At 35.2% G+C, this 14,684-nt stretch overlaps 1 protein-coding gene across 7 annotated transcripts in view; it reads right to left on the reverse strand.

Annotated features, from left to right (window-relative positions):
* The window catches only part of TCF12 (transcription factor 12), a 396,768-nt gene that overhangs the window by 212,037 nt on the left and 170,047 nt on the right, over nucleotides 1-14,684 (reverse strand). For 2 of the 7 annotated variants that reach the window (XM_067029780.1, XM_067029781.1), the window contains exon 5: nucleotides 11,140-11,201. The exons of the other annotated variants lie outside the window; for them this stretch is intronic. In XM_067029780.1, the coding sequence (XP_066885881.1) occupies nucleotides 11,140-11,187 (48 nt within the window). In that variant the 5' untranslated portion in view covers nucleotides 11,188-11,201. The remainder of the gene's footprint in view (nucleotides 1-11,139; nucleotides 11,202-14,684) is intronic. 7 annotated transcript variants of the gene reach the window in all.

The raw sequence follows: 14,684 nt of genomic DNA on the forward strand, positions 1-14,684 counted from the left end.
CAACCAGAGAAAAAGTATCAGATGAGGCATCTAGTCTTCCTAAGGGTATCTGTGATTTGTTCTGCAGCAATGAAGCTACCCAGATATAGCAACTGAATGTATACAAGTATTAGTTATACACAAACCCTTCGTCCCCTTCTTCAGTTCCTAGATCTTCAAAACCCATGGTGGTTACCTGGCTAGAGGACCACAGGTACCATATGGATATTCCAACAAAGAAAGGGCAAAAAAGAAATTTTTATTTCTACGTAATACCAAAGGATGGTAGTGCCCCTGTTTTCTGATCTATACAGTTTTTCTTGCAGTGTTCACAGCAGCTGAAATGTCAGGACTTCCTTTGAAAAACAAAAAGCCATCACCATCAGATATGAGAGGCAGGTGTAACTACTCTGAAATTATCTGATAAACAAAACCTAACTTTTAGAGATGACTTTTTAACGATAAATGGGCTTCTGAAAACTAAGCCTGGTCCTCTTAGCAGAGACTTCAATATTAAATGAATAGCTTAGAGAAAGAACTCAGCAAGTTTTTCTTGGATTTTGAACAATCCCTCATTTTTAACTTTAGAATTTTTTAGTTTGACAAAGCATTTAAAATATTTCTGACAATGCTTCTCTTTCTTAATTTAAGAAAGCATTTTAAAAATTATATGTCTATAAATATCCTACAACTGCAGCTTTAGAATCACTGTATTTCCCATCCATATGTTAACACTTCAAAGCTGTATGTAAAGAAACTTTTCTCTTCTAGATTAGCCTTTACTGCTATGGAGATCAAAGGAATTAAATACTAAATACATTACCCTCCCTTTTCATGGCACTTTTATAAAGACCCATTACTCACTTTTGCATGTTGTCAACCTCCTTGCTTTTAAGAATCAGCAAGTGAAGCTATCTCCTTTTCCATCAGTTGCCTAACCAGCAAGGCTCTCTCTGAGTAACTCCAACATACTGCTGAGGAGTGACCCCTTCTGGGAGCACTCACTCACCAATTTGAAAAACATATACTAGATTTGAATAGAAGCACACCAATTTTTTTTAATCACTAAAAGCTGGACTTTTGTGGCTACTCAAATGTCTAGATATCATAATTTACTCATATCATACATATATTTATCTAACCAAATTATGTGAATTCATTAAAAAGAAAGCAGAAAAAAAATTAATGTACTAAAAACAGTTCCACCCCTCTTTCATTCTACTAAGAAAAGCATGCACCCTAGAGTGAGTATGAGAAGCAGAGGTGAATCTACTGTCCCCTCAGTTAGTGTGAGTTTTGAATGCTTCTCAGTGGAAGCATCTCACTCCATGACCATGATTCTACTGCATAAGGACAGTATTCTTTTTTTTTTTTTTTTTTTTTTTTTTTTTTAAGTGCTATGCGGGCTTCTCACTTTCATGGCCTCTCCCGTTGCGGAGCACAGGCTCGGACGCGCAGGCTCAGCGGCCATGGCTCACGGGCCCAGCCGCTCCTCGGCATGTGGGATCTTCCCGGAACGGGGCACGAACCCGTGTCCCCTGCATCGGCAGGCGGATTCTCAACCACTGCGCCACCAGGGAAGCCCAAGGACAGTATTCTTCATGCAACATGGTAATAAAACACAAACCAGCAACTTCATCAAGTTGTAATCAAACAAATAGCTATTTATTATTAGAGAAAAACTTGGCTCTGATATGTGTGTGTGTATTCTACATATCTAGTTAAATGAAACTGACAAGGAAATTTAAGTGGCATTAATTTCTTAGACTACTTCTAGCTAATACACATAATTAAAAGTAAAAAGAACAACATAGTTATTTCCTTAAAAGTAAAATTATACTGTAATTCAGACATTTAGTCTAAATTGATACTGTTTTACTATATTTGCACCCAGTACAAATTTTTCAGATACTTACAAAAATATAAGATTAGATCAGTACATCTGCACATCATATAAAATTTTCGGATACTGAGAAAAATAGGAGACCAGCATTTCTTTGATAATCAGTAGTACCAGTCTTTTTTTACATACCTCCTAAGAGAGATCGGGAGATGTGCCACTTAGATATCACGGCTAATAGTGGCAGAAACTGAATTATCATCTACTTGATCCAATGTGACAATTTCATTCATAGCAGTAACTTAAATTGACTTTTCTCTTTTTTCTGCCTGTCTGCTTTGAGTTCTTATGTTTTCAGTGTGTACTATTAAGTTCTACTGTAGATGCCAACAGGTGTATTTATCGACACTTCTGAGAGGGGATCTTCTTGTCTCTACTCTTGACTTTCTTCTTGTTTTCCTCTTCCCTATAACTACCTCTTTTTTCTTTTACCTGTCTTTTCATAGTATTTTAATCTAGTTGCTTATGAAATTAAAGGTCAAAATGTGCATATGGAAGTGTGACAATGCATATGTATATGTACGTACTACTGCCAGTGATGTATCAGGCACTGTGCTAAGTGCCAGAATACAAGGATGAATAAAACAGTCTTTGCCTTCAAGGAGCTCACAGTTTGGAAGAAGAAAGAGACAATATCTGAAAATGTTTTAATAAACTGAGTAACTTTTGTATGAAGTCTGAGCCTCGTATGTTTCACATTATAGCTTCCAAAGGTTTAATTACTAATATTAGATTCCTTATTAGTTTAAGGGACAAGTTGGCACGACCAGTAATATTTTAAAAGAAGCCCAAGCCAGTCTGCCAACTTCCAAGTTAAACTTCCTGGGTTGGGTGTAGTTTAGAATATGGCAATATACCAGCACAGCTTCAAAGCAGAATAAGCAGTGCCATTAAGGCAGAAGAAATACTGCATTAAGAGCTGCTAAGAATGCCCTAAGGCAAAATGAAATGTTGATAACCAGAAAACAAAAATGTCAATAAGCATGCCTCTGGTGGCATCATAAGCATCACAGCTAACTTTTACTGAGTGACTACCATATGCTAGCACTGTGTTAAGGGCTGTCAGGTATTATATCAGTTAATTTAAACTATATATTGATAACATATTTTCTCCATCTCATAGATGAGGAAATTTTATCTTAGAGAATTTAAATAACTTTTCCAAGGTCAGAGAGTGGTAGAGAACTGATTTAAACTCTGGAACTATGATAGCAGATGACTTAATGTTAGCCACTAATTTTTTTTTTTTTTAAATCTCCAGCATCAAGAAATCTGGCAGTAGAATATGTACTTAAATAGAGAACAATTTCTACTGGGCCAGCCATTTTCAAGGTCTCAGAATCCCTTGGTTTCAGGACCTCCTGAATAAAAAATATTTTCTCTTAAAAAATAGAGAACACCAAAAAGCTTTTCTTTATGTGGGACATATCCACTGATATTCACCATATTAGAAATTAAACCTGAGAAATTTTTAAAGCACAAGAACTGTCAGGGCATACATCATCATATATCATGTAGCATTTAGAAATTCCATATTACATTCAGGAAAATAATACTGAAATGGCAAAATAAAGTTTTAGTAGTATCAAGAAAATAGTTTTAACCTAAAAACACACTAAAAGGGTCTCAGGAACACTGAGAGGTCCCTGGAACACATAGGTAAACTACTGGATTAGATTATTTACTATATTTTAAAATAAATCATGAACCCCTCATTGCCACTACCTTTTCAGAATCTGGAAACCCTGATTGAAAATGATTTATTTATGACAGAGGACTTATTTCAGAGACAAGGAAAAAAGATTCAGGGAAGTCAAGGGGCAGACCTAAGATCACACAGCTAGTCAGTGGCAGATATCTAATATTACTACATTAAAGAACATATTTTTGGTTTTTGATTACAAAGTATCAGTAGACAAATATTTGGGGACAGTTGGTAATAGGAAAGCAATTACACAATAGTGAAACAGGGTATCAAAATTCCAAAGATCTCTTGAATAAGCCAGTACTTTCAGTGTTGTGCAGTAAAAGCTAATAGTGCTGACTTCACTTCTCCATTGATTTATAACCTGGTAATCATAGGGCTCCTACTAATGAATCAAATCCATGGTCCCTGTCAGACTACCTTAACTAAAAACTACATTTCCACTTCCACTTCCACTTCCAGACGAGATGGAGTAACAGACCAGATTAACCCTCACACTTGAAACAATTAAAAAATACACAAAATACATTAAGCAAGAGTTTTGAGACACTGGACATGGTCAGTGCAGGACAGTGATTCCTGAGAGAGGGGAAACAAAGTGAATCCTATGATTGCTGGGGGGAAGGGGAGAGGCAGGAGACAGGGAGAAGAGGAGGAAAAGGAAGAAGGAGAAGAGGGAAAAGAGATGGTAACTTAGAACTCTATACCTTGGTACAAAACATTAAGAATATTTCAGACACATGGAACATGAAAAACTTATCAGCACCAGACCTACAGAATGAGGAATGTTAAAGGAAGTTCTTCAGTCAAAAGGAAAGTAACACCAGACAGAAATACAGATTTACACAAAGAACTAAAGCATGTACTCTGGCTACAATGGAATAAATTAAATATCAATAATAAAAGCATATATACAGAATCTCCAAATATTTCAAAATTAAACAATATAACTGTAAATAACCCAAGGGTCAAGGAAGAAAGCAATAGGAAAACTGGAACAGAGCAGGACCACTCCCCACCAGGCTAGTACAAAACCGAGCAGTTAATGATTAGGACAACAGAGTCACAGACTCAGTGTCTGATGCACACTCCTGAATTGTTTTACAGATACTACAACTGCCACCACAGGAAAAAAGCTAACTGCATGATGACCAGACTGTAGCCATGACATAAGCTGCTCCAGCTTGAGCAGTATTGAATCTATGGCTAGCACAATTTCAAGAAGTGACCTCAGGAGAATGGGATTAACATTATTGCTCATAATAATCTATATCTTTGTGGGCATCAAAGTAATTGTAGCTTTCTCTACCCGTATATGTAAGCAGACAACTAAAATTATCAGCAGAGATGCTACAGACCCATGTTGTGTCGACACCCTCCACTCTGAGAATATAGCACTCTATGTCAGCATGAAGAAGTTACAAAAGACAGACCTTCACCCCTAACCCCATGGAATGATGTTCTGACAAGTGGGGATTTGTAAGCAGCTCTTTGCAGGAAACCACCCCCAGCAGGAAGCCCCTTTTCTTGTCACTTTAGCAAAGCTATATATATTGTAACTAACTTTTAAACCAGGTGCCACCAAGCTCTACTCATTTCTGGTCCAAGCACACCTTTCAAACCTTTTAATCACACAATACCTTGTCTAACTTGTTGGTTCTTTCCATAGATCAAAGAAGTAGAAATGAAGAATAAGCAATGAAATGTAGAAATGAAGATGACCAGATCTCTCCCTTAGTTTCCCCTTCAGTCATCTCCTGAACAAACTGTGTGAACAAGATAACATCTAGAGGAAGATCACAAGAAGTCAATGAGCCTGCGAGCAGTGGGGGGGTGATGATGACTCTGACCCCCTATCTCAATGATTAACTGAGATTACTTCCCTTCTTCTCTTTAAAAGTTTCATGTCTGAGCAGAATCTTTGGAGGTGGTTTGTGGGGGATGCTGAGTCCACCATCTGCCCAGATTGCCAGCATTCTGATTAAGAGCACCTTTCTTTTCTACCGTTTTTGAGTATGTAACTGATTTTGTAAGCGGGAAGTGGCGGGACCCGATTCATTGAGTAATAAAATTATAAAGTATTTTGAACTGAATGAAATGAAAACAGAAAATAGGAATAATTGTGGGATGCAGATAACAACATGGTCAGAGGAAAATTTATAGTACTAAATGCCGGTTCAAAAAGATGAAAGATCTCAAATCAATGACCACAACTTCCACCTTAAGAAACTAAACAACAAAGAGCAAACTAAACTCAAAGTAAAGGAAAGAGTATACGTCAAACATATTGAAAGCAGAAAAACAATTGAGAAAACCAAAGAAACAAAAACTAGCTCTTCGAGAATGTCAGTAAAAGAGAGAAGCCTCTAGCAATACTGATCAGGAGAAAAAGAAACAATTCACCAATATCAGGAATGAGGTAGGGATTTTAACTACAGATCCTACAAATGCTGTGCCAGGTAGACTCTAAGATGGCCCTCAATGATCTATGTCTTCTGGTATTCATACCCCTATATAAACCATTCCTCTTCAGTGTGACCTGGCCTAGCGACTTGCTTCTAATCAACAGAATATTGCAAAAGTGATGGGATGCCATTTCCATAATTAGGCTTCATAATACTGTGCCTTCTATCTTCCTAGCAGACCCCTCTTCCCTTGATGGCTATGATGAAGTAAGCTGCCATGACGGAAAGGCTTAACTGGCAAGATACTGAGGGCAGCTTCCAGCCGACAGGGGACTTTGATCCTTAGTTCAACAAACCAAAAGGAACTGAATCCTGCCAAAAAACACATGATCTTGGGAGCACATCCTTCCCCAATCAGTCTTTCAGATGGGACCCTAGTTCTGGCCAGTACCTTGCTTACAGTCTTATAAAAGACCCTGAAGCAAAGGACCAAGCTAAACTATACCTAATTCCTCACCCACAGAAACTGTGAGTCCATAATGTGTACTATTTTAAGTCACTAAAATTGCAGTAATTTGTTATTATAGCAAGAGATAAATAATATAAATATTTAAAAGGTAATAGAGAATTATGAAGAACTTTATGCCAATAAATTCAACTTAGATGAAATGGACAAATGGATATATTTCTTAAAATACGCAAACTAACAAAGCTCACTCAAGAAAAAGAACTGAATAGTTCTTATCTACTAATAAAGTTAAAATTAAAAGCCATCTCCCAAAGAAAACTCTAGGCCCATATATCTTCACTGGTAAATTCTACCAAATATTTAAGGAGGAAATAATACCAACATTACATAAATTCTGCCAAAAAGTTAAAATGGAAGTAATAATTCTCAACTCATTCTTTGAGGCCAGTATTATCTTATCAAATTCTGACTGACAGTACAAGGGAAAAAAAATCATACAGATCAGTATTACTCAAATATAAAAATTCTTAACAACATTTCAGCAAATTGAATTCAATAATATATAAAAGAACAACACATAGTAATCCAGTGCTACTTATCTCAGGAAAGCAAGGTTGGTTTAAAATTAAAAATAGTAATCAATATAATCCCACAGTAACACATTACAAAAGAAAATCCATATGACCACCTCAATAGATGCAAAAATTATTTTAATAAAATCCAACATCCATTTTTGATAAATACCCTCAACAAATTAGGAATAAAAGGAAATTTCCTCAATCTAATACATCACATGAATGAAACGTATAACTAATGTCATGCTTAATGGCGAAAGACTGGTTGTTTATCCAACATCAAGAACAGGGCAAAGCTATCCACTCTTATGACTTCTATTCAACACTGTACAAGAAATCATAACCAATTCAATAAAGGGGAAAAATCCAGATTGGAAAAGAAAAAGTTAAATTCTCATTATCCAAACAGAAAATCCTCCAGCATGTACAAAAAAACTACTACAGCTAGTGAGTTTAACAAGGTGCAGGATAAAAGGTCAATATACCAAAACCTATTATAGTTTTTATATAAGGCATGAACAGCCAGAAATTTAAATTTATAACAGCATCAAAAATTATTTAGTGATAAACTAAAGATGTGCAATATGTGTTCACTGAAAACTATAAAACATTACTAACAGAAATTAAAGAAGACTTAAGAGAAAGTTATACCACAGTCACTGATCAGAAGATTCCACATTGCTAAAATATCAATTCCCCTTAAACTGATGAGATTCTATGCAATCCCAACCAAAATCCCAGAAGATTTTCTAGAAACAGATATGCTGGTTGAAAATGTTTCAGTGTATATACAATGTACCTAGAATAGGAAAAACAATTTTGAAACAGAATAAATAAGGTTAGATGACTTACACTACTTGATATCAAGATGTATTTTAAGGTACAGTGATCAAGATAATATGGTATTGATGTAAAGGTTAAAAAAAAAACAATGGAACAGAACAGAGTGTTCAGAAATTGACCCTCACATACACAGTTAAATTGATTTTCAACAGAGATAACAGGGGAATTCAATGGGGAAAAGGACAATCTTTTCAACAAACAGTGCCAACAAAACTGGATACTCTTATGCAAAAAAATAATATAATAATAAAAAAATCAATTTTGACCCTGACTTTATACTCAACTAAAAATGAACTCACAATGGATCACAGATCTAAATTAATAGTTAAGTGTATAAGTTGTCTAATTTACTATTTCTTGAGACTGTTACTATCAGTCAAACAATTCAAAGGTAACACAGAAGGATTCCACGGTAGGAAAAAAAATGTGAGAAGAAGTATATTCTATTCCTTTCTTAAACATTTATAATTTACAGTAATATTAAAAACGTAGACACCTAATACCAACAATGAAATCTGTCTAATTTTCTTCAACTCAATAATACATAAATATATTGGACCACAGAGCTCTGTATTTACATATCATTTATTAATAACCTATTGAGCCCAGTTCTAGAAACTCTCATAGTGTTCAAAAATTTCTGTTTTACATGTTAGGAATTAAGTCCAGAATAAGTAACTCATCAGTCCTCTGTTCTTTGTATTACAAAACATCATTTTCACTTGATATGCTCTGGAGGCATTATAACCAAGTATTGTTTATATTCTTGTGCTTCTACTCTCCCTGGGCCTTCATTACTACAACTTTTATCATTCTGTGGTATAAGAATCTGTTTTTCTCATGAGAAGGAGCACTCCTTTTGCCCAGGAAATGTGGACTGCTCATTTTCATTTTGCCCAACTAATGTCAGTGACTAGAAAATAGTGAAATCTCAATAAATGCTTCATAAGTTAAAAAAAGTGGGAGAAAAAAGGATTTTCATGTGAACAGCCCACAAACTAAAATATGGCCACCCAAGAGAAGACTGTAAAATTTTAAACTGGGAAGGAAGATACTGAGGAAAAGTGATCTAAGAGAGCAAGGTAGGGTTAGTGGAAAATGAAGAAAATATTTACAGAGCAAGAACTCAGAAAAGTCTAAACTTAATAAGATTTCATGGTATCACCAATGCAGAGAAGACATTTTGTTCAGTACAGCTGTACTTCATTGCTTAATCACTAAATAATTTCCTATACTACACACCAGGAACATGATCTGCTCCATGCAAAAAGCAGCAGATTCATTATGATATAAAACCACATGAAAATAATTACTTCATTTGACAGCACAAAGGATTAAGTATCTGTTCAATATGTTGAAGGAAAACAGTCCAAGCTTCTTATTCTCAGAATAAAAATGTTAGAATATATAACAAAAATACATCACAAAAGGAACTGATAACTGATCATGCTAAGCCTTTGACATACATAAGCTCACTGAGGATCACTACCTTGTGAGGTAGATATCTTTCAAACAGATTTGAGGAATTAACTGAAGCCTCCTCTTTTAGAATCTACATTCTGTCATAAGAATGTAGATTAATAAGAATCTACATTCATAAGAACCTGGATTTCCCAATTTTATTTTTCCCAATAATCTCCAAATCCCAAGATCTGTTCATCTGCAATGAACTTTTCCAATAATTTCAATTTTATAAACATAATTAACTTTTCCTGACTTATAGGACCTCTTGGTGGGCATTTAAAAACTGCAACAGGTCCCTCAGCTTGTTCAGGACACACTCCAGGAATTCAAAACAGCTGTCTTTCTAAGGAGCATCCAAGACTTGTAAAATTCTTAACATGGTTTTATATCAAAATGCAGTAACTCTTCATGAGACTGACTGTAAAAAGAGGAACACTTATAGACTTCTTAATAAATTACACATATGTGCTAAATACTTTATTCCTCTACTTAATTCTAACACACTTCTTATGAGATAAATCTCTTTGCAGATGAGAAATCTGAGGCTCAGAGATTAAGTTATTTTATCCTTTCCAAGGTCAAATACAGTGGTGATACCAGGAATCAAATTTATCTGATTCATTCCATGGCTTATATTATGTATAAAATGTGAATAATATTTTTATAATAATTAAATAATGATAGCAACATCCTCTTACAACTTCTAGAGTGTGTGTCAAAGTCCTGGACAAGTAGTAATAACAACTATTTTGGGGTCTCTCTTAAACTTCAGCAAGTGTGATATGGTCCAAAGGGACAGTAATTTAAAATCATACTGCCTGGTTACTACTCTTGTGTACTTAATATCTGGTAAGTTATCTACCTTCTCTGAGCCTCAATTTCTTCACCTCTAAAATAGATGGGATTTTAAAAATGGCTTCTTGATGAGCTGGTATGAAGCTTAAAAAAGGTAACGTGAAAGGTTTTTAAACTATATTGTGACAAATGGTAGTTGTAAATATTGTTACTAATTAAAACAGGCTAAGCAGGCCTAAAAATGTATTCTGCCAGAATCTACCCTCCATTATTTTCTCATAAGAAACATTTAAATTTATAGAAAATAATTTTTTTAAAAGCTGTCAGAAAATAAATCTTCAACAATTACAAAAATGGACGTAAGAGATTTTCAAAGATTATTACGTTTTGACTTCCACTTGTTAACTTTAAAGACCCAACACAGAGAAGATTTTTAAAAAGAGAATTGTAAAGATCAATCCTGATAACAGTTATACTCAAATAAAGATGTTAAAAAAAAAAAAAAAGATCAATCCTGATAAAGATGCTATTTCACAGGCATACAAAGTTAAATGAAACTCACAATGAGGTGGGAAACTGACATACAGGCTCTTTCCAAAAGATATATGTTAGAGCATCTCAACAGGCATTGTCCCTGTTGAATGGCTAAACTGAAAAAATAGGTCTGACTGGCTTAAAAATGGGAAAGTGGACAATCTGATACCTTTGTGATTTCTTTCATTTTAAATATCTGCTAGCAAGAGATTTAAAGGAGCTTATATCATCTTAACCCAATTTTTTCTTATCCAAAAACATTACGATTACAATTTATAGGCAGGTGCTGTTTGAATATGACCAGGAGTAACAAACAACATTTTCTCTCATGGGTTTATTTGAACCTAACTTTAAAATACACCCTTTTCTTACCCATAGTTTTCTTCACATTCAGAACATTCAGAAGGAGCAGTTACATAACAAAACAGAGATTAATGGGAACATAGATGCAATATATAGAAAACACTTACTTTAATTCTCTGTCCCTCCTGTCTTGCTTTGCTATTTAACTGCTTCATCTCGTGTTTTGTACCTGAGATCAAGAGGCATAAAATACTATTTCAAAATTTGTGTGTCCTTTCTAATTATTGCATTTGATCCCCTAGTAGCTATAAAACCTATACCATTATCCCCCTCAAAAATAAAAACAATGCAAACAGTAAACAATCTAGAGAAAATATGTGCTCTAAGGGAGAGAACTTTATTACCCATTAACACTGACAAATGGGGGACAATGAGTAAAAACTATTTTATTTACTTTTTATTCACACAACTAGATTTTCCCATTTGTAAGGGAAGCTATTTATCAAAATCAAACAATCTGGTAGTTGTATAACACAACCACAACTAACTTGTCAAGGGCTAAATAAAACACATGGAGTTTAATTCAGGAGTCATCATTCTCTGGGGGTAGTGAGTCTACATGATTTCATATCTTCCTCATTTACCAAGTGTGCCAGTTTCTTTTTCCTTTGTGACATCTCTCCTCTTTCCATTATTTTGTGATCTTGATCCTATCATCTCAATCTAAGTCTTATTTCATCCCAAGTGGGCCTGTGTAGTAACATCATATCAGATTATCCAATTTCTTGTCTTTGGATCCATCCTTCATACCACAGTATATTGATATTTATAAAACCCTTTGTGCCATTCCCTTTGTCAAAGTTTATTTTTAATTGGTTCTCTATTTCTCAAAGGATAGACTATTTCTTCTACAGAAAGGTTATCTGCCTTAACACACTATTCACCTACAGAGCAAGGTGATTTACTATTTTCTAAATTTTGTGATTTTGGTGCCTCTGTAACTTGTGGTCCCATCATTCTACATTTCCAGAAAGAGTTGTCTTCCTTTCAACCTTATTGACACAAATATTGTTTGTCCTACAATATTCTACTCAGACTCTTCCTATTCTATTAAGTCTTTCCTGACCACTCAAAGTAATTTCTCCCTCTCCTGTAATCTCATGGTAATAAGTGAAATTACTTTGGTAATTAATTATTTGTTGCCTAATTAGAGCTTCTCACTGCTGCCTTAAAAGAGCTAAAGTTTTATAGTTTATTTAAAATAAAGATGACTTGGTAAGTATGACTGGTATTTCCAACCATATTTCCTGAACTCTAAGATACACATTTATTCAATTTTGACATTGCAGAAACTGAGTGCATCTACAAATCTCAGCAGCGTAAAACTGGGGAACCACAGTAAGAGCAAGTTCCTTAAAAGCAGGCAGACAACACTGTCATCCTTATTTACAAGGGTAGCTCTCATGCCACTGGGCTCTGCTGGGAGAAGAAAACAACACGTTCTCTCTGCTCCTAGGTACTCCCAAGGCCTCTACTGTCAAATGTAAATGAACTACACATCAGGTTCTCCCAAAACTCCACCCAGTATAACCCTTCCCGGGGTCAGAATGACCTCCGTTTGTTTTGTATAGATAACATGTGAAGGGAATTAAGCCCCTATTATGCCATCTCCAACTTGCTACCCATCAAACTTCAGAGTGGTTATTAGCCAAACTCTTCCATATATATGAAGGAACAGATATTGAATACTTGCTAAGAATGGAGAGAGCACTAAGCAAAATTAAAGATCCCTTTAGCCACATCTGGCAGAAATGGTCCAGAGTTGTTAGAGAAGTAACGTTAAATAAATACAGATAACCTTACGGACTCATTTTAGTGTCCATAGAATCTGAAAGCTCTATGTTTACTCTAATTGAATTTTTATTTATTTTTGTTTACTTTAACCCAAGTACCTAATCTATGGCTTTGTGTATGACTTTCAGAAGTCTAGAACAAATTCTGAATCCTTGTACCCTAATATTTTCATTTTTCTACCTGATCTGGTCTGTCAGGCTGCCATCGATGTGTATTCCTAACAGCTGATCTGAGAAATGACCACTGCTGGTGCTTTTTAAATAAACTGAACCCTCAGATCCCTTCACTGCAACAGGTAGCACAAGTCACAGTATGTTTACAATGAAAGATCTCAAAACATGTCAACTATTTATCCCTTAACAGAAAGTCCCTGAGATTATTTTGTGCTGAGTCATACACAGCAGCTAAGCTAAGTATTTTAAAGCCAACTCATCACCACATAACTGGTTTTCCCCTTCTCCACTAATAGGCCTAAGTCCGGAACTTCAGTAAGGTAGTTATTATTAGTATCCACCACCTCCGGCCCCCACAACCAATGCAAAAGGGAAAAGAAAAAAAATGTCTGAGGCAAAGAGAGGCAACGTGCCTAGAGTCAGTCATACAGCTAAGAAACAGGAGTGCCAGAAACAGCACAGGCATCTTGATTTCAACATTCAATCTCTTAAATTCTACACTATTCTGCCTCACGAAACACTATACTTGCCAGGCAAATTTTTTTAAAAATCAAATAATGTCCAATGCCCTCTTTATCTATTGCAGATCCTCTTCTTTTTTCACCTTTGTCCTCTCTCTCCTCCCATTCCTTCAGTATATGGCAGAAAATTTAAGATAATTCTTTGAGTTGGGAAATTCTAAGGTAAGGGGGTTAAAAATACTAGCACAGAATTCAGAATATGTGAGTTCCAGGCCAGAGTCTGTCATTAACTAGGCAAACTTTCTGGCCAAATCTCATGTGTATTTTGTATCGACAGCACACATCTCATACTCTCTTAAGTTTCCTCCTACGAACTAAAAGGACTGGATATAAATAAAACACCTTCTAATTTTGAAAATTCTTCTAGCTTTCAAAATTTGAATATTGCAAAATGGGGAGGGAAGGAAGAACAACACAAGCAAGATTGTTTCATTCTGCAAACCATATTATAAAGAGAAGGGAAAACCATGGTAGAAATTTAGCAATTAGAAAAAATAAGCACTCAAACTCTACTCAATTGAATGTTGTTTCTTTTCCAAAAATAACCACCACAGTGGGTTATATGTAACCTGAAAATACTTATGATTAAACTGCCAACTCCTGGGCATTGATGGTACCTATAAATATAATTTCTATTAGTGGTTATCTACCAGTGAACTCATACCTTTTAAATGAAGGAATGCAAAACTCTGTATTGTAGGAAAGAATATCAACAGAAAGACTTCTCTTTCCTATGAGCCCTCTCATAACCCCTTGCCCAGGGTATAAACTGCAATGGTACTTCGGCACTGTGAGCTTGGCCTAGGTTGGGTAGCAGAGCTTAAAAGGGCAGGAAAACCAAGATGACATGGCCCCTTGGAATTTCCGTAAACTAAAATGATCAGACAACATTTTTGAAACAGAATTTGTATGTGAGGAAATATAAGCATGAAAACACATAACATTAGATATTTGGAGAAAATAATAATGGTGGTAATAATAGTAACAGCAGCTTTCATTTATTGTATCAATAAATGAATACTTCATAGCTATTATTACACTCCATCTTTACCAAAATCCTACGAAGTATCTGTAAGATTATTATAACTATAGAGATTAGAAACCTGAGGCACAAAGAGGTTATGTAATTTGTCCAAGGGCACAGAGCACAACTCTTCAGAGGCT

The sequence above is a fragment of the Kogia breviceps genome, chromosome 3 (genome assembly GCF_026419965.1).
Source record: "Kogia breviceps isolate mKogBre1 chromosome 3, mKogBre1 haplotype 1, whole genome shotgun sequence".
NCBI classification, from domain to species: domain Eukaryota; kingdom Metazoa; phylum Chordata; class Mammalia; order Artiodactyla; family Physeteridae; genus Kogia; species Kogia breviceps.